General features: G+C 41.3%; 1 protein-coding gene across 4 annotated transcripts in view; it reads left to right on the top strand.

The window, feature by feature from the left end:
* The window catches only part of ATXN7L1 (ataxin 7 like 1), a 115417-nt gene that overhangs the window by 20224 nt on the left and 74184 nt on the right, over positions 1-21009 (top strand). For 3 of the 4 annotated variants that reach the window (XM_082757079.1, XM_082757080.1, XM_082757078.1), the window contains exon 3: positions 20307-20411. The exons of the other annotated variant lie outside the window; for it this stretch is intronic. In XM_082757079.1, coding sequence (XP_082613205.1) covers positions 20307-20411 — 105 coding nt within the window. The remainder of the gene's footprint in view (positions 1-20306; positions 20412-21009) is intronic. 4 annotated transcript variants of the gene reach the window in all.

Consider the following 21009-nt stretch of genomic DNA (forward strand, 5'->3'; position numbering starts at 1 on the left):
GTACTTGCAGTCAAACACAGCAAGGTACTTAGCAAAATCCACTGGCAAACCTTACTTCGGATTGTATTATTTATACAGGAATATATATGGGCTGCACTCTACTGTAGGTGTCTAACCTGTGTATTGAAGCCTCAGATGCCTTAAAATCATGTGGTTTTTTTGTTTGTTTTTTTTTCCTCAGTTTCCTTTTAGCTCCAAGCAGATGGCAGAGTAGCAGTTCGATGTCACAGCACTCAGTAACTTGATGGAGGCTTCCTTTCACTTCAGGGAGTATCAGTTTGCTCTCGTAACAAGAAAAAATAACTGTCCCAGAGCACCCCTATGGAGTTGGTTGAGGGAGCAAGCAAGGAACCTAGTGTTGCATGGGATTCCTTCTTTTACTTGGTTTGGAGTTTCTCCCACCATTTCTGCCATAGCATTGCTTTTAACCAGAGAGATTTGGAGAGGTGAAAGGGGACAGAGGGCTCGAGGTGAGAGGAGATTACCTGGGGGAGGGTAGGGAAGAGGAGCAGGGGGAGATGTTATGTTTTGGGAGCAAATCTGAAGCTGCTGGGGATGTGTCCTGGCCGCTAGCTTGCCCTCTCACCCAATTTGCTGGGTGTGCAAGTGCTTCAGGTGGGAATCCTCCAGGAGCCTGCGAGTTGTCTGAATCTGATGGAAGGCATGGAGAAGCGTGGTAAATGATTAAGTTTCTGTTTGCTTAGAGTGTCCCAAGTTTTGAGGGTGTCTGGGCTACCGCTGGCTTCCAGTTCCCTTGGAATGTGTGCTCAGCACTCTGCCCGACCAAACAGGGGGCAAAGTTTTCATGAACAGCAGGACAGCTCCCACCGGGAGTGATCCTGGTCACCTCATACGTCCAGGAGCCTTTAAATTTCAGGTTTTTGACTGTTTTGGAACTGATGGCATTTCTTTCTTATTTATGTTTGGTGGTTTTAGAATCTAGAAGTCTTCCTCATGTATTTGAGAGGTATGCAGATGAATCCAGATATGCCACCGAGGAGCTCTCTATATCCTCGTAGACATGTCACGGTGCTGATACAGTAATCCGGTCATTAAAATAAAGTTTAGGCCTTTGTGCATTTTATTCTGTAACTTCAATAAAGTGAAATATAATTCAGCCTGTGAAATAACAGCTGGTGACAGAGCTGGAAAAAATAGTCCTGTATTATTTATAAAAATGTTAAGAATACTTTTTGTGAAGAAGTATTCATTTGGGAGGAATGCTTTAATTATTTTTGGTGTGATGTATCTTCTTTTGGTGGAATTTCAGGGATTATTTTATTCACAATTTCATCAACAGTTTTGCAACAAGTTTGACATTTTGTAATACTCTGTTTCCACAGAGGAATAAAAGTCCTTGTAAGGTTATTGAAACATGCAGTTGTAAAGTGCTTGTGAATTATCTTGGAATGTAAACAGCGATTCTAAGCTAGCTACGAGTGCCTTATTTCAGCAAGAATCGGGGCACGTTTGATAATTAACTGGGCGTGAACGATCACTGGTGATTTTTTAAAGCATTATGATTTCTTTTTCATGATTAATCTGTATTTTCTTTTTTTTCTTTGACAAGGGGAGATGTCATCAATTAATTTCTGGTAGCTGCCTGTTGATACTGAACCAAAATAAATCAATTTTCAGTGTAATATGGGCCAACTGGCTAGCTTCTGGACTGTAGCTGGTAGGGAGTTGCAACACTGCTTGCTGTTAAAAGGATCTACTTCCATGTAAGAGTTGTATTTATGTATGCACAGTTAGAGGCTAAGACCGTGAATCTGAGGATGGATCCTGTTTATGCCCATGTTTTCTACTGAAATTGTGAGTATATTGTAGTTGAATTTGATAGTTGATGCCTTTGACAGTTTTTCCCATAAAATTCAGTTGGTGCATGAAATGGCAACTGCTGCCACTTAAAGGATAAAGGAACAGAATTGTGATTAGCAAGTTCTTATCTGTGTTTATGATGAGTTTAGGATTATTTAGCCAGAAGAAACATTTTTTGTTGTTGTTACTCACGAATGTAAAACAGAGATAAGGTCAAACTACGATGAGAAAATGCAGTAATATTACAGGATTTTTAACAGTTGAACTGATGTTGCAAGTATTCTTCAAACAAATATTGCAAATGTAGGAAATGCGTGATAAAGTTATTAGTTTAGACATTAAAGAAATTCATTAAATCAGCAAGGAAATTTATAGTTCAAGTCTCCAGACTGCCTTGACTTTATTGTATAGTCATGCAGCAATTATGCATCCTGGTAACTTATTTCAGAGTATTTGCTTCCACATAGTTAGTGATTTTTACAGCTCTTAGTGGCTTTTTTCATTGCAGAAACATGTTGTTTTAATCAAAATAAAGAGTTGGGTTTTATAAACTTACAAAGATTCTTGGTTCTTTAATGCTCACAATTAAATGAAAGACAAGTTTTAAACTGTGGCCGTTTGACTCTGTTTATGTTTCAAATGATGGACTCCACTTGAACTTGGAGACTTAAAATAACAAATGCACTTTGAGGTACAAAGCTGGTTTAGGATTCTTCTGCCCATGACAGAAGCTTTGAGGATGCTTTGTATTTGCCATTGTGAGAGGCGACGTGGTCTGGCTTCCAGAGATTCCCTTAGGCGGAGACTTTTCTATCGTGAACGCCTGAAAAAAAATAAATGCCCCGTTGAACACTTCTGCTCTGATAACTAGAGAATATCCTTTCCAGATCTTAGCTGTTAGGAGGATTCACAATAATTTCAGAAACAGGACAGTATTTAATCACAGAACAGTTAGATCATCTGCAGGAGCTTCGTTAGCAGGGATCTTACGTTCTCAAGCAGTGTCTCATGCCATTCACATACCGAGTTCAGCAAAACACCCACATCTGCCAAAGGGGAGACTCGGAAGGAAGGTGTACATCAGTGACCTGAGGCTCTGAGTGATACTCCAACAAGCACCCCACAGATGCATCTGGTCTTCCCTTGCACTGTGCTGAGCGGGGTGTTAGTGCATCCTGCACTTCTTCTCTTCTCAGGCGTTTTACCTCCTTAACAGCAAGAATTTCACAGCCTGTTCTGGTTAGAATAATGGTCCTGTCTGACATTATATTCATTTACCCTTCATTAAAGCCACGGACCACATCAATCTCAGCCAGCTGCTGCCAGCATCCCTGAGGCAAGCAGCTCCTACAGGTCTGGTGCCGCAGCAGCGGCCGGGGCACGGTCCTGTGCTGGGATCCATCACATCCCTCAGGACACGTACAGACCTCCTGCACTCTGAAATACAGCCTCAGAGTTTGCTTCAGATCCTCGAAGTAGTTGTGCTTGGAGAATGTGCAAACAGTTCTCAGTGGGCAGATGTTCACTTGCATGGCTGTTATACCATATGTAGCCCATTTGCTGTGCTTTTGTTTTTGTGTTTTTTTTTTTTTTTCCCAAACTGAATTTTGTTGGACTTGGTCTTTTGGGAAAAATAGTAATACCAGGGATTTTGTATCTAGATGGAGTGTTGGGACAGGAATTAGCCCTCACTTACACTGTTATAATTGTCGCATAAACTTGCAGATAAGGCGTTAACATGTATTAAAACATGTACATTACTTGTTTTCATGCAGGATGCTTTTAATCATTAAGCTTTAAAATGTTGAATTAGGAGTTACAATGTACGTAACTGCTTCTGATGTACAGGGAAAGCAACACGAAGAATTCAAGAAATTTGGCTAAAGGTTTTCTCAGTGGGCTGGTGCAAGAATGCAGGGTTTGGCTCCTCTGTCCACTGCCCTATCTGCTGGATTGCATGGTAATTAGTAACAGTCCTCTAAGGACCCGTGCAGTTATATAAATGGGGGGTAGGTTTGTTCCTTGTAATAGTTTGGGGGATGTTTTTATTTAGTGGGAGTGGTGGAAAGGTCTCACGTGATCTCCGTCCACGGATCTCACTGACTTTATGTTGCTTTATGATGCTGGAGTGTATCTTGAATGCACGAGAGGAGGTGGTTTTTCTTCTCTGTCTCCTTTCTCTTCATCTAGCTAAGGTGCTATCACTGCTGGGGCCAGGTGTGCACCAGAGAACTCAGTATCTGTGAAAAGCTGCATCTTGGGCTGTATCTAGGAGACCTCTTGTACCAATATCTCTACAATTAAATAAATTGTGGAGTACCAGGAGGCACGGCAGTCTCAAAGAAAAGCTGAATAAACGTGGATCCTATCTTTAGATAGAACTGTTTTGTTGATTTATTTTTTTAATTAACTTTTTAATTGTTGCAGAGCCAGCACGATGCTCTAATATTGGATTAAGCAAATGAATAACCTCTTTGCTACACGCAGTCATTAAAAGAGCATAATGCTGGAAGAGAGATTCCTCCTTATGCTGCAGTTTGATGCCCGACAACTTTTCCTAGAAGCACTGAGTGGTCCGTTCGTTGCAGTGAGCTGGTAGGTGGGCGAGGTGAAGCTGGGAGCTGGCAAAAGCATCGCTTCTTGGACCAGGGCATGTCAGCAAATGTCACTCACCTTTCACACGTTAACCCCGAGAACCTGAGACTGTCACTGAGCAGACCCATTTTCAGCAGCTTGCTTTAATCTTGAGGCAGGTTTCTTTGTGCGTGTTCCCAGGATGGTCTTGGTTCCCCAGCAGAAAGAGCTGAGCCCTTTATATCCTAACCTCATCCAGGTGTCAGCAGCTGTGCAGCTGCTGCTGCCTACCTGCCATGAGGAAACCTGTCTTGGGGTTGCTTTGAGAGGCTTGCTCAATGGCTGTAAAACCTCCTTGCTTTTTAGGTCAGTGTAGCACATCACAAGAAATGAATCAGCATGCTGATTCTCCATTGCACGCAGTGGTCTTCCTTCAAACAGAAAGGCTCCTCAGCCCTCAGAAACGCTACCTTGTGATATTTGTGTTACACCATGAAGTCCTAGTAAGTTACTGCTGCTGCCAAATAGTGGAAAATGAAGTAACGTTGTGAAAAAGTGGGCTGGAAGGTTTGTTGTAGTCATATGTTTAAGGCAGAGGAAAGAAAAACAATTATCTTCCCTTATTTTAAGGATTTCATGCCCCAAACGCCACCGTTTTTAACCTGTCCAGGAAAAAAAAAAAAAAAAAAACACTCCAAAGTTCTAAGTTTCAGAGTCTTCATTTGCAATTGTAATAATGAAATCATGAAATGATTTTGTGTGTTAAACGACATAGTGAGAATTACGTGCGCACATCACAATAAGGTTTCTGCAATATTCAATAGGTGGCAGAAAATGAAATAGCACAATAATGTGATTGAACTAATAAACTACTTTCCCTCATTAAAGGAAAGAGCCCTATTTATAGCTTTTATTATATTAGTGTATATGCCTTTAAGTGGCAATATTAAACTGATGATTTGTAGTATTAGGATGTACTGTGCAGCATGAGAAGCAGAGATGATCTTTTTTGACATATACAAATAGCACATGCTTCTTCCATTGCTTTTTCATTTCCTCCTTTTGCTGTTTCAGTACTACCAGATTTGCAGGTTTCTTTAAATTTGCTCTTTGAATTTTTTGAAAGCCTTCAGAGCTGAAATAGCGTAATATTTCATAGGGGGAACTTCTTATGGTTTCTTTTATTCATTCTTTAGTTGGCAAAAGCTCTTCAAGTTTCTTAAGACCTATTTTGCCTGATGCAGCGATAACGAAGAATACATAATTTTTCTCTTATCTAGGCAGTGAATCTTACTAGTATGTCTCATCACAAGGGTTTGGTCCTTTATAGGATGATGGCTTTAACCACATAGCTTTATTTTGAGGCTTTACATTGTCATTGATCTTGTATCTGTACTAAACTATAACTTGGTGGGAAGTACCACTGAAGGAAGGAGGGGAATACCTCTGAATGCAATGTGTACGTATGTTTTAGGGTGCTCAGATCGAAGCCTTGATGGTTATTCTTGTGCCATCTGGGCTTGTGCTGGCCCTTGTGCCATTCATGGCCATGTTCTCTGTCAGGGTTGTGTGAGGTAAGAACTCCCCGAGGTGTGCAGCAGGCTTTTAGCATGGCCCTGGGTAGTCCAGCAAAGGTGCTTCTATCTCCTGGTCTTCCACGTGAAGGAACTTCTTCACGGTGAGGGTGACGGAGCACTGGGACAGGCTGCCCAGGGAGGTTGTGGAGTCTCCTCTGGAGCTATTCAAGGCCCTTCTGGATGCCTACCTGGGCAGCCTGCTGTAGGGAACCTGCTTTGGCAGGGGGGCTGGACCCGATGATCTCTGGAGGTCCCTTCCAACCCCTACAGTTCTGTGATTCCTTAGTGAGTGAACGGGGAAGAGCTCACTGTACCACTACCACGTGCCGCGTTGCCAGTCTAGTTTATCTATACTTAACGTGTACCAGCAGGAGCATATTCTTATTCTGGAGATGTTTGTGGTCTGCACGTAACTGTACTATATGTATCTCGGTGTAAGAACTGATTACATATGTATGCTTTTTTGAGAGAGGAAAACATTTGACTGATCGTACTTGCGAGGATAATGATTCCCTTGAGAGCGGAATTTTTAAACGAGAGAGCTGTTTTCTGGAGTTGTGTGTTAGTGGAACTAAAGACTGCTCTTTAATCTGCTAGAAATAGATCTCCTCTTTCAACTGTTTTGTCTGAGTGGCCTTGAGGTAGAGTTTTTGGATGTTCGAACTTTGATTAAGAAGTTGCTCGTTCATATTTCTACATCTTGTTATCCATTAATGACCTTTCTCTCACGTATTTTTCTTCGGCATAAAACCCTCTCACTGAAATAAAAGCCCAGATGAGTGCTGAAGTGGTACCTCAATCTGCACATCAACAAGGATGAGAATAAAGTTCGTGTCATTTGGAGTTGTGCGGAGGAAAAAGAAAAGGAGGGATGGCTCCAGGCTTAACCTCCTAGCTGCCATCTTCTAGGCTTTTGCAATATTGACTACAAAAATTCTTCACGCGTGCTGTATTTTGTGAAATAGACTGTGGAAACAGCTGCAACTCTGAGTTCACGTAGCATTTTGTGAGCAAATTCTGAGACTTGTGTTTAGAAGTCCCTTTTTTTTTGGGATAGATAGATAGAGATTTGTACACGTACGAGGCATTGTAAGGTGGGGACATCTTTACCCTCCCTGTCTATTGCCAATTGTTGAATGAGGTGGCTGGATGTTTTCAAGCCACTAAACACTTCCAGGATCTTTTGGAAATACAATGTAAAAGTCATCATTACAGGAAAGAGAGAAGGAGATAAAACATGATTTTGTTGGAAGTCTGTCTGAAAGTAACTTCTCAGAGAGGCGTAGGAAGTATTGTGTACTTCTAAAATAGTAGTACAATACAGTTTCATGTAATATCCAGCTATCAATTAGGAACCAGCAGGCACCTTGGATCTTCAGTAAGAGGAGAATTCCTATATTAAAAGATGCTCTCAGTCTTTTTAAGAGAGAGTCGGAGTAACAAAACAGAATGATTGATGAGAACTTGGAGATTGGGAGAAGACAGGCAATTATTGGAAGAATTTGAAATTGGTGCTTGTGGCTGCATAGAAAGTGCCCCAATGAATTCATTCAGTCACTATTGTCTTGTTGGAAAATTTACTTAAACTTATTTATAGAGTAGACACCAAATGTTTGATGGACAAGGCTAACCATTAGTCATTTACTTCAAAGTAGCAACCTAGTGGTATAAGATGATATTTGCCAAACTTGCACTTCACTGCTGGATATTGCATCCTAGGTGTACTAAAGCAGCAGGGATTTTCTTTATTTGTCATAAAGAAATAGTAACTTGATTGTAAAAATGTGTGGAACAATTTGGGAGAGAAGGAACTAGATTTGAGATTTCTATAAGTTTTCTGATGCCTGAGTTGTTGCGTATGAGGAAGCAGACTTTCCTTAGCAGCAAATGATACTTTGAGAGCAGTAACCTTTAGTATATATAGGTTCTTACTCAAAAAGTGTGACTTCTGTAAAGCATACATAATAGTTTTCTATAACGTCGACAAAGAAGAATATTTCTCCACCAACTTGGAGGAGTTGTGGACTCAAATGAGGGCGTAAAGGCCTTACAGAGGGATCTGGACAGGTTGGAGAGCTGGGCGATCACCAACCGCATGAAGTTCAATAAGAGCAAGTGCCGGGTCCTGCACCTGGGACGGGGAAACCCTGGCTGCATGTACAGACTGGGCGATGAGACGCTGGAGAGCAGCCTAGAAGAGAGGGATCTGGGGGTCGTGATAGACAGCAAGTTGAATATGAGCCAGCAGTGTGCCCTGGCAGCCAGGAGGGCCAATCGTGTCCTGGGGTGCATCAAGCACGGCATCGCTAGTAGGTCAAGGGAGGTGATTGTCCCGCTCTACTCTGCGCTGGTGCGGCCTCACCTCGAGTACTGTGTGCAGTTCTGGGCACCACAGTATAAAAAGGACATGAAACTGTTGGAAAGTGTCCAGAGGAGGGCTACGAAGATGGTGAAAGGCCTGGAGGGGAAGACGTACGAGGAACGGCTGAGGTCACTGGGCCTGTTCAGCCTGGAGAAGAGGAGGCCTCATCATAGTCTACAACTTCCTCGTAAGAGGGTGTCGAGAGGCAGGAGACCTTTTCTCCATTAACACCAGTGACAGGACCCGTGGGAACGGGGTTAAGCTGAGGCAGGGGAAATTTAGGCTGGACGTCAGGAGGGGGTTCTTCACAGAGAGGGTGGTTGCACACTGGAACAGGCTCCCCAGGGAAGTGGTCACTGCACCGAGCCTGTCTGAATTTAAGAAGAGATTGGACTGTGAACTTAGGCACATGGTCTGAACTTTTGGGTAGACCTGTGCGGTGTCAAGAGTTGGACTTGATGATCCTTAAGGGTCCCTTCCAACTCAGGATATTCTATGATTCTATGATGATTCTATGATTTTTTTTGTAACGATGTGTGCCAGTTGGGTCTGAAAATGCTCCTGTAAAGGTTATGAAGACTTCTTTAAGTCCTTGCAGTAGCATCGCAATTGTCACAGAGCAGTCCTAAAACATACCAAGAGTTATCTTATTCATTCCCTGTTCAGTAGTAACAGAGGAGGCCCAGCCAAAAAGAAGGGCCCCACTGTGGCTGCAGTGTATGGACAAATAGTAAGAGAATACAGAAAGGCTGCAATCTAAACAGGCAAGGCAGACAAAGAGCATATTATCCTGATTTTAGAGATGGGATACTGAGGCACAGAAAAATCTAATCAGGGTCATACAAGTATGTTGTTCTGGAGCCAGGAACGAAGCCAGCTCTCCTCCAGTCCAGTTGTACTGCCCTAAACCAGAGTTGCTCTTCTGCAGAAGATAATGCAGCTTTCCAGGCCCGCACATCGGTGCCAGTTGTGTCTTGCAGGGTGTTTATGATGAAAATGCCAGTTGGAGGATTCAGGTCTGTTGCATGGCAGTCTGCACAGAAGAAATAGGAGTGAAGGGTTTTTTGTTTTTTCACTAGTGGGATTTTCTCCTGAGGACTGATTATGGAGTGAACATACTTTTATTGGTTTGTATTGTCAAGGAAATAAGCAAACCTGCACTCCTTGTAGGATTTCGTTACTAGCACTTCAGATGATGGATTTACTAAAACAATTTATTACAAATTAATTGTATCTAAAACATTTCTGTTTGTTTTTTTTCTCCGTACGCAGGAGCCCCTAACATAGATGTATTCAACATTTCTTTTAAATAAAAAAAAAAAAAGGAGGAGGGGGAAGAGGTAAAACATTAATAAGTATCAGATACATTACTTTCTTTTCAAATTTTATTTTTTCAGATCACTCGATCTTGTATTAAACTGCTAAATTATTGTTAAGCTATTGTTTTAGCAAATGGGGAAAAATAAGGGAAAAAACACTTTCAAGTTCACTGTGACCCATGACCTATTGCAAAGGTGATCTGTAGTACATTGGTTGTGTAATTTGGAGAAGGGTTATTAATTTCTTTTGATTTCAGGTATTTATTTTGACTCGCATAACAAAATATTTCAAATCTTTGCACTAAATCCATGCAGAAAGCCTGCTGGTTTGAAATTAAGTAATAAACTATCTATGTCATTAGTAAATATTTATTGATTATAGTGAACCCGTAGGATTATTGTGCTGTAATGAAGAGCAGTAGTTGACAATAATTGATGTTGTCTTCTCACCTCTTTGTCTAGCCACAATCAGAAGTGACATTTCTGGTGAACAAGAACTAAAAAAAATGTCTCTGGTCACTCTGGCAGTTTCTCAGCTATTCTAATAACCCCACAATAGCTCATTGTGTTCCTCGAGGTAGTCAGCTAGCAATTGTCGACTAAATTTGAACATTAAAAGGTATTTGCAAGATTTGCTTTGAAGTAGAGAAAGACCTGCATTTTCTCCTGAATAAAAATGCATTAATATTTTTTTCTTCTTTTAAAAAGGCTTTTTTTTTTTTTTTTTTTTTTTTTTTTTTTTTTTTGATGGTGTACTGTAGGGAGGAAATGTCTTATGCAGATGGAACAGGTTCTTGGGATCAGTGTCGCTGTCGGTCCCACTGCTGTGGTACATATCAGTTGTAGGGGTGACTGAGTATTTTTGACAGTCTGTACGAAGTCAGGAGTTGGTGAATATCCTGCGTTTAGCTCAAGTTAATAAACGTGTGCATCCTCAACCCTTTTTCCCTTATCTTTTGTTTTGACCACTGTGATCCAGTGGCTGCCCTCTGGACTAGGCCCTGCTGCTCGGAACAGTCGGGCTCCAAGTGGGATCACACCAAATGCTGACCGAGAAGCTCAGACAGAAAGAAGATGTGAGTCTGATAAAGAAAGTGTAAGGGAGGCTGTATAGCAACCCACTTCAAATTCTGTGTGTTTCACTTCCAAGGAACTGGAAAAACTTTTTTTTTTCCACTCCCCAAGCACTGTTTGCCCTGCTGGCTGGCTCGGTGCCTATCTTGGCAATCTTGGAAATCATCTGTGTTTGGATGGATGGCTGTAGAGGAATAGAGAAGACATTCTTCACAACTGCTAAAAGAGAAACCTCCTTCCCCGTTAGCATTCTTAGCCAAATGCCTAGTGCCAAACTACCAAAAAGAGGTAGGCCTACAATAGGAGCATTTGCATGGCTCGTCTTTCCAGAAAAAGGTTCCCTGATTGTCACTGATACTGTTTTCAGCTTTGGCTCTTCACTTCGTAATTTATTTAGCTTGTCAAGACTCTCCTGCCTTGCAGAAGTCTGATATCCTTTTTTAAACCCTGTTAGTCTCGATCTTCAGCAAGGGTTGCCCACTACTCTCACGAAGAATGGTGATACCAAGCCGTTGCCCTGTGGTAATCATCAGCCATTGTAATGCCAAAAGTGAAAGCTGAGGAGAGGTCTCAGGTACCCTCTTCATAGTTTGAGTACTTCTGTAGCTTAAAAATGTTAGAAAATTCTGTGAAATACTGAGAAAAACATTAAAAAGGCACCAAACATTTCAGCTGGCTTTTAGTATCTCTAGATCCTCACCCTTCTACTTCTGCAGTCCCAGTATGTTCAGGTTGTTTCCTTGCCTTTTCGGTGTGTTTGGTGTATCAGAAAGCTTTTCCTGACAGAAAATCAGAAGCTGAAACTCTATTTCAGTCACTTATTGTAGCTAACTGGCAGACATGAGATCTCTTCTTGGTTTTTTTTGTGTTGTTTTTTTTTTCAGTGTCAAGGTGTGCTGTCCCAGCAGAAAAGCTGGCAGAGCCCACCTGCTGTGGAGGTCTCTGAGAAAGTCTGTGTGTGGTGAAACCCTGTATCTGTTGCTAAAGGTCAGACGTCTAATTCTGGAGAGCCACACATCAATCCGAACTGAAATGCAGTCCCATCATCCATGATGGATACCACTTGTGCTGACAAGTCTCATTTGCAACAAGCCTCCTCTTGATACATGTTCAAGGGAGGAAGAATTGTTCTCTTGCTACGTTCGTGGAGGCTCTAGTCAAGTGTGTGGCAGTGACTTTGAGTTATGAGGGAAATGAAGATGCTTTCCAGCCTTTCCTCCGTTTTGGCCTGGCTGTGGGCACTGCAGCAATCAGAAGTCTGATGAATAGACAGGCAGTCCTCCTGCATATTCTGTCTCCCATGTGTGCACACCTGTGTGTGGACGTGTTCACTCTTTGGTGGTTTCAATAGTGATATCTGTGAGCATCTAAAGGAAAGCTACTGCTTTGGTGGGGTAAGAAGGTCTCCTGAGCAGGGCTTCTTCCCCATATTCTCTGTATATAGAAGCTCAGGAGTAGTTGTGCTGTGTGTTCTACAAATGGGATGTCATCACTGCTTCTGGATATGGACAGGGTCCTAACAATTAATATCCTTAAGATTAATTTACCTGCAGTGTAATCTAATCATTAAAGAAAAACTTAAGAACAGTCACAATTTTGTAGACTGTATTTTATGTAACCGGGGTTGTTACAGTTGCTGCATGTTCATACATTATGATTATACTTTACACTGCACTTAATTTTAAATAGTGAATTGAGATAGATAGTATTTATAAGCCTTAACTTTACAATCCATCTCTAGGCAATGTTTCTGATCCCTTAGCACGGGTTTTATTGCCCGTCACCCTGCTGAACTCCTTTGCCTTTGCCTTTCAGCCTTGTCTTGCTCTCCAAATTCTTGGATGCAGGCTCAGAAGAGAAGGGGCAGTGCAGGGGAAGGTCTGTCTCTGCCCCGGCTGCTCCTTCGCAGGGCCACCTCCATCCTCTCCAGTCCTGAGCTGCAGCAACCATATGCAATGTATTTGCCCTGTGCAAATGCTTGTATTTGCCCTGTGGTAGGAAATCTCATTATAAAGAATTAACAACGAAGTGTTAACAGAAATTCACGTAACCATCCAAACAGACCCCAGTGACACGTGGCCCCTTCTGAACATGCTCTGGTTTCTTAGCGTTATTGCCAACACCCTTTGCATCAGAAAGAGAGGAGGCTTGGTCATGGAGGGACAGGCAGGAGAGCCAGCGTGCTCAGGAACTGAAAAGGTAAAAATTAACCTGTCTGGTTACATTGCAGAAAATAATTGAGGAGTTAAATGGTAAAGTGGGAACTCAGTTTTAAAGATCAATTTAGTAATCTGAAGTGTTAGAAATGTTTAAAGAACTGTATAAAAGATGATGTGGTTCAGAATAATTTTACAGTACAAATTAATCCATTTGCTTTCTGCCGTCTTTAATTGAGCCACAAGTAACTTTATTTTTACAAAGCTGCTTCTGGAGCTTAGTGCCCTCCTTGAACGTTTCACAGATACCTGTGTGAGAGATTCCAGAGCAAGCTGGCAAGGCTCAGCTGCTCTGCTGCAGTTTTACCTGCTGTGGGTCCTCCTGCTCTCCAGTGCTGGGCTGTGCATTTCCTTCCCCTCCCTTGTGCTGTTAGCAGTGGTCATCAGGCTCTGCAACGGGACAGCTCAGGGAATTCAACTGCCAGAAAACGTTTTCCTGTTTTGTTTTGTCCTTCCTCTTGCTATGTTGCTCCTAGTTCAGAGTTTTCTGAACGTGACTCCTTGTGTAATCAGACAATTGATGGCACAGGGGAGTACCAGTGCCTAACTTTGATTGGTCTAAATTCTTTTGGAAGCCTGATTTACAACTGAAACAGAAAACTGCAAAATAACATATTTTGAGTGTCATAAAATGTTATGGAAAGAAAGTTGTTACAGAAGAAATCAATTGCCTTTGCAAATACAAGAGCAGCTGTGCACTTTGCTGGTTTATTCTGTGTTGGAGGCTGTGCTTTGTCTTATTGTACAGGGAGGGCAATAAAGACTCCATAGGCAGATGAGCTGAGCTGTCTTCTGCCTGCCCCAGGAGGTACAGGGTGCCTGCCTCCATATTAGCAAGTGTTAAGAAATTAGTTTTTCAAGGAGGAAGAACTTGCATTAGCAAATTTCTTACCCTTTAGGTATCTTAAGGTGTGGAAAGCTGAGGTTTCTTGGTGTCACAGGTATGCAGCGTACTTTCTGATATGCAAGTTCTGCATTTTCTCTTCCTATATTCTTATGGTGCATTAGTCTGATAGTCCAGGCAATTCTCATCCTGTGTTGCCAAATTAATATTGGCTGGGACTGCAAACAGTCTGCATAAATTTAATCAAGGGCTTCAGAATTATGCAAGAAGAGCTCTTTCTTGCTCTTATTTTGGTTATTTTCTCATTGTCCTATGTTTCTTTTCTCTTGATGCAGTGTCCTGTCCAAAACAGCAATGTCAGCATAGGGCACTTTCTAATCTCTACAAGCAATTTGTTGTTCTGAAAAATCCACAGATACTATGAATCCGCTACACTTGTTTAGATCTCTAATTTCCCACTTCTGTATGTTTTTTTTCATTTGTTATGGGTCTTTGGGAACGGAAGGCACCACTTCCATACCCGACGCAATTTCAAGATGCCTACCTAATGCAGTGTAGTGCAAAATCTTTCAAAGTCATTGGGGGTGGTATTTCCTGTACAAACTGTAATTAATGGAAAATTGCCAATGTTCTTTAGGATTGCCAGCATCCTCATGATTGCTCTGACCTGGGAGGCAGCATGCCATTCAATGTTCCCAGTCTGGTTTGAAGGTGTCACCAGCTAGACCTTTTACCACTCTGACTCTTGTCTGTTCTATTTGCTGTTTCTTGTTTCCCTGCATTTTTTCTGTCTTGGTCATGGTTTTGTTTAATTTATTATTGTTGAAAAGTCCAATATTTCTGTATTATTCTCATTAATACTTGTGTTTTTATCATACACAGTCTTTGGTTCCTTATACTAACACCCAAAGCACATCGCTCAGGACTTAGGACAGTTGTGTTTGGCTCTATGTTAGTTGTGTCCTGAATATTTAATTTTGCTTTTTCCTCATTTTCATGGTTACTTCAGCCATGACCTGCCTTTATTCATCAGAAGAGTCAGCTTGATCATTACTTTGTCGCTCTGACCCTGAAGTTACCCATGACTTGAGCAAGGGCTTGGACTAATGACATCCAGAGGTTCCTCAGCTTAAATAATTCTGTGATTAATTGCATCTCTGACTTCAACATTTTCAGGGGTAAAATGCAGTTGATATAGGATAAATAGTTACTGAACAACTTACCTTTTTTTTCATGAAAAGTAGAAAACGAAGGAAAATTGTACTTGGTGGAGAAGAAAGCTGATGCAAGGAGTGTGACGCTTATATCTGAGATAAGGCTATCCTGTCTATGCAAGCACATTCAACTGCTCTCTGAGTAATACCCTGAATATATTGTTTCAGTTTCAAGTCAACATTCAAATTACTTATTTTTTTTTAAGAAATCTCAAATGTGAAAGTAATGTAATACACTGAAAGATTCTTTGCTTTCCCACATTTTTGAATGATGCATGGATTTTTCACTTCTGTGGAACAAGAGGGAAATACTGAGCAAGTTCCTAGACACAGAATTTGGAAGTCTGTGTCTGCACATGGATTTCTTTTTTTCCCATTACAATTCTCTTCACTGCCTTTTCTAAGTTTTTCTTTATTAGTTTTTAAACCAGTGTTAGTTGAATATTCTTTCTCCATCTCTCCTCCTCCCCCCTCTTCTTTCCCATATGCATCACTAATATTTTTTAAAGCAGGCTTTGTGCGAACACTTAGTGAAGCAGCTGATATATAGGAGAATGTTTAAAGTGTGTATAATTTATAGCAAAAGATCATCATTAAAAATTTAATTTCCCACGCAATATTATGAGATCTTGCCGCTCAACAACCTTAATTCTGCAGTGGAAGAGTGTTTTAGATTACTTCTAGCTTGTGTTTTATTGTATGGTAGGATGTAAGTGATTATGAATTATATAATGTCAGAGCAGGAACTTCATATAAGTCATCTGGCTTTGATTGTAACTAAAAATAATTCCTTTGTGTGTGTTGTCGTAGAAGATAAAAAGTCGTATTTGACACCTGCATTTTTATGTTCCTGCCACGGTTTGTAGAAGCAACATTTTCTTTTGTTTCTATGGTATTTGTGTTTTCAATGCACATTTTACGAAGCTGATGTCTTACAAAACTGTGTCATGTGGCTACAGCTGTCTTTTTATTTGCAAATGTTAGTGATAAAACTACAAGCAGAAGTTGCATTTGTTTCCCAAGCACCATGGCAAAGTATACACACAGTAATATTTGGGTTAAGATTTTAATCTAGGAACGTCAGGTTTCCTACAGTCAGCATTCACTGTCTCTGATTTTCACGTATCTTGCATATTTTTCACATGATATGGGACACTCCGCATCCTGTTAGTCAAATAGCTCCTTTTCAAGCAAGGCTGTTGTCAGTGTTTGCTATCACGGACCTGGCTGGCCAAAAGATTTCATTCTGAGGGGACAATGATTTGGTACTACGAGGAGAGGCGTATATAGAGAGAACCCTTCCACAAAGCCTGTGGGGACTGGAAAATCAGTTTTCTGTTCGTTCTTCCATCAAGACCGTACTCCCAGTCTGCTGAAAGCATCTTCTGGTAAAATGAGGTAACTGTGATGGGGGCCATGGACAGCTTTTACTCGTTAGAAGCAGTGGGCAGCTCTTCTTCTGCCTTGGACTTGTAGCTGTCTGTATTTGCAGGTAGGAAACAAGTGGGCCACAGACTCTGACAGTGTCAGTAGAAAACAAATACTCTTCACAATCCTCCTTCTCTCTTCTGTCCCTCCCTGTTCTTTCTGTGCTTTAATAATGATTTCAGTATCATTTGGTAGGTGCTCGCCCTATTCATGGATTATCTGCCGTCTTCTTCTTCCATGTTCTTACCTTCTCTCCTGAAGAGGGCTTTCCTGAGTTAGCTTTGGAAAGGGCTGTTTTCTGTTCTCTTCTCCACAGTTAACCTTTCCTGAGAAGCTTATCGCTGTTGCTTCCAGCTTAGCAGCCAAGGAGGTGTGATGGTTGGCTCGAGAAGATAAATCTTTGGAGAGGCTGTTGTCTTTTTTGCTGCACATAAAAAGATCTAGATTGTCAAATGGCTGTAATCAGATCTGAGAACAAATTCCTTGTCCAAAATCACCCTTTAGTCCTGGCTGCTTCGAGTAGGACATACTAGCATTAGGCTGTTCTTATTAAAAACAAGAAAACATCTATAAAAAGATGTATGCTTGTTTATTTTCTGCTTTCTTTATCATTTTGTACTTTCCTTGTTTTCTTCATTCCCAATTCTCTATGATACGGATTGCATTTGTAATACTGTCACACCTAATAAAGTGAGTCCCTGATTGGAATTTCTGGCGAGACAAAACTAATGCTTGGTACTGTTTTTAATTAAAAAATAATTTATATATACTGTGTGCGTGCTTGTGGATCATGAGTTTAATCGTGAAGACCAATTTGTGCCAATCTTGTTAGCATTGATGGAACTACCAGGGTTAGTTCAACCTGTTTGGACATGATGAATTTTCCCTCTTACAAATTCCTGCGTAATGAGTTTTTAAGGAATCCAGTCTGAATGATAGTCTTCAGTTTGTTTTGCAGGTACTGTGATTAAATAGTAACAATTTATTTGTGTAGTCTTTCTGCTTCTGATTTCCAACTTCTGGTCTTCAATCCTTGCGATTCTTGGGTTAGTTTAAGTAGACTTTTGACAGGTGGCTAGTAAATCAACTTAGTATCCAACGGCCCACGTTTATAGTAGAGGTTTTTCACCTCCACTGGACTATTTCTAAGAATCTGCAAACTGAAAAAAACTTTGGAGGCGCTGCCTTTCGGAACATCTTGTACACCACATCAGCTCTTTGATGCTGTGCTTCTCACGGCACCCTCTGGGTGTGATCTCTCACGCATCTGTGCAGTTTCCTTGCATCTCAGCTTCTGCCACCTGGGTATCCCCAAAACCTGAATGTCTGCTGTTTGCCAGGATTGTGCAGTGAGCTCACAGGTACCAGAACCTGTCCTTTACTGCTCTGGCTCCTTGACCACGTCTGGTGGAAAAAGCAGATGATTCAGTGATCCTGTGAACTAACCTGATTTCTTACTCTATGTCCTTGGATAGATTTCTGCAGTATTACTACCTTATGCGTCTTTATAAGTTGCTCCCTGCAGCCAGACTTCATAAAACTCAGACTCAGACCCAGCCAGATTTCATATGCTTCAGGGCTAGGCATATTTTATAGTCTAGCATACAGAGCTGTGAAGGCTAAATGGACTTAAAGAATTTAAAATGGAAAAAAAACTTGCAAGTATAAGCATCTTTTGTGTTTGCAAAGGGCAAATCCTGCATGTTTTCATAGCAAGATTGTCACTGGGCTATTCAAGCAGAAGGAACAAAAGTTTCGAGTCTTTGAGATGTTTTAACCGTTTTTGAAATATCTTGGAAGTGTAATGAAATGGTTGCTTTTGAGCAGAGAATTTGTATCAAATTATACCATGGAGAAATACTCTTTTCTGTGTAGGTTGTCAGTCTGTTAGTGAGAATCTATGTGTTACAATTGGACATGAGATTTTGCCAGTGTAAGAGTTGCTGATGTAAAGTGATCTTTAAGATCATGAGCTTATCCACATGAAAAACGAGAAAGAAAACAGGCCTGCTGTTGGCATCATCAGTACTAACACTAATGGCACAAAAATATTACCTGAGTAGTTATATTTAACTACTGCAGTTCTTTAAGTTTCACCTTGAATGTGTTGATTGCTTCCTTCTATTTGTGGTGCATTTAAAGCCTTGGGTAGTCCAAGGCTAGCACCGCGAAGGGGTCGCAATTAGTAAACCTTTCAGTGGGATTTCATGGCCTGGTAAGAGCAGTAACAGAGAAAGAGGCTTTTGGTTTTCAGGGGATAACAAATAATTCTCATCGTGTCAGACCAAGGAATATCTGTGGGTCGGGAGTGCTGGTTCATGCCCAGGGATGTGTTAGTGAGCCTGTTCGCATCTGCCTGTGGTGCTGCCTAAATTAGCATGAGAGTGGTTGTCCTGGGCCCTGTGGGTTTCTCGTGGCCTGGAGACACTTCCCACTTCATGGCTGCCAGCACTGCCATCACAGGCAACTGCACAGCAGGGAAGACCACAGGGCAGAATCACTTAAAATAATGCTAGGCCCCAAATGCTTGCTTTTGTTAAGAACTGGTGATATAATGTACTTGCTAAAGTTGCTTTTTGAGATAAATAGCTATTTTTAAAGAAAACTATGACTTGCACATCGAAAACGTATTGCAGAAGTAAGATTTCATCACTGATGGTTATCGCTCAGCTGCTGCCGTGCGTGTTTGTCCTCACCGAGGACCTCCCCATTTTTCTTCCTGTCAGAAAAGCGCCTGCCTGAAAGGTGCCAGGTTGGCGTTTCAGGCTGAGTCAGAAGTCGCACTTGCAGGTTCTCTAATAGATTTTGGAAGCTGCTGAATAACCCTGGAATGTCATTTAGTGTCATCCTTCAACAAAGAGGTGACGTCCTTGAGTAAATGACTGCAAGCGAAGATGTCGCGGCCCTGCTCGGGGAGCAGTGCGATCTGTGCAGCTGGCGCGAGGCGTGCGGTCACAAAGGCAGCAGCACCTTCGTTAGCACCTCTGGGTGTGGTAACACGGTCACAGGAACAGGAGTGACCGTACTGACTGCCTTCAGAGCTGAAAATTGGCGGATGAGTCCACACACTTGTTCTTAAGTTGCGGCAAGGCAGTGAAACGCGCTAACTCACTGCTGGTGTCAGAGCTGGGAGGCCTTCGGCAGTAATGGAAGCCCACTGTGCTCGGTGCCTGTAATGGCTTAATGCATGCCTTGCAGTCTGTGTTTCAGCTGGGAGGGACAAGTGCCTGTCATCGTTTGCCTGTCCCATCATTTGATTTCATGCGATTCCTCATGCTGTCACTGGGAAATACCTCAGGAACCGTCTGTGGCTTGTCAGGGAACCAAACGGGAGGGCATTTGGACAAGGAGGGGTGTTTGCAAAGGATCGGGAATTTCACATCATGACACCTGGTTCAAAACAGGGATGGTGTTTCTGACTGGTTTAAGCTGACCTTGGTTATTCTAACCAGCTTTTAAGCAGGAGACTTTCTCCAGCACTCTGTAGTCATGCTCGGAATATTGTAACATGGAGCCTAACTCAGGCATCCTGTTTTCTAACATAATCCTTAGGAAGGGATGCTAAAAGACATATTCTTCTGCTCTTTCTGTGGCTGACCGGTACAGAAACGTTCAGTCCACTTGTTGGCAGTGAGCATTGTTCAGACTCAGACCGAGGGGATGTGGCTGCAGCTTTAGCACAGCTCCGTGAAACCCAGAAGAGGGAAAAATGTCTCTTTAACGTAGTAAGAAGCCCTAATCGAGCAGTGTATAAAATTGTTTTGTATAAGTTAATATAACAGTAACGGCCCTACAGTATTTTCTTTTTTTTTTTTTTCTTAACATCTATTTAAAGCATAACTTCTAATTCTTGTATATATTTTTAACTTTCCCACAGATATGCACTTATTTGGCCATTATCCAGCTCATGATGATTTCTATCTTGTAGTGTGCAATATCTGCAATCAGGTAGTCAAGCCACAGGTTTTCCAGTCACACTGCGGTAAGTGAATGTTTTCTTTCCTGAATTACAGTGCCAAACCAGCGTATGGTTCTCTTAAGAATCCTTGCATACAATCGTGACAGAGGCATTGCAGATACTTGTCCAGTTATCTTGTGTTATTTCCACAGAAAATATCAGGAATGCCTTCAATAGGCATGCTTCCTGTAAAGAAGGAAGTTAAATTAGTTGTTCTAGAAGCTGGGCTTTTCAAGTTGAACTTGTTATACTAAATTAACCTATTACAATAAATAAATCCTGTTAGTTAGATACTAGCTAGCCTAAAGCTGTTATAATATAATATTGGATTGTCTTTTATCAAAGTGGCACAGTGAGTGATACTGATTGATGTTAACCAGAATTTGGATGTTATGATGGATTGTTTTCTGATGGGATTTATATGTAGGAACTTACAGATTTGTTTTTATATCTCTTATATGGTTTAATTTTTGAAATAATTGGCATGTTACATCACATTAGTTAAGATTCTATTGAAAGCTGTTCATTTGAGAAACCAGAAATGTGCAGATATTTATTTCTCAATTAGTATGACAATTAGATAACTTTTATTTTGTTTATTTCTAAGCAAAACTGCTTTAAT

Source organism: Aythya marila (assembly GCF_965140915.1).
Source record: "Aythya marila genome assembly, chromosome: 1".
Taxonomy (NCBI): Eukaryota; Metazoa; Chordata; class Aves; order Anseriformes; family Anatidae; genus Aythya; species Aythya marila.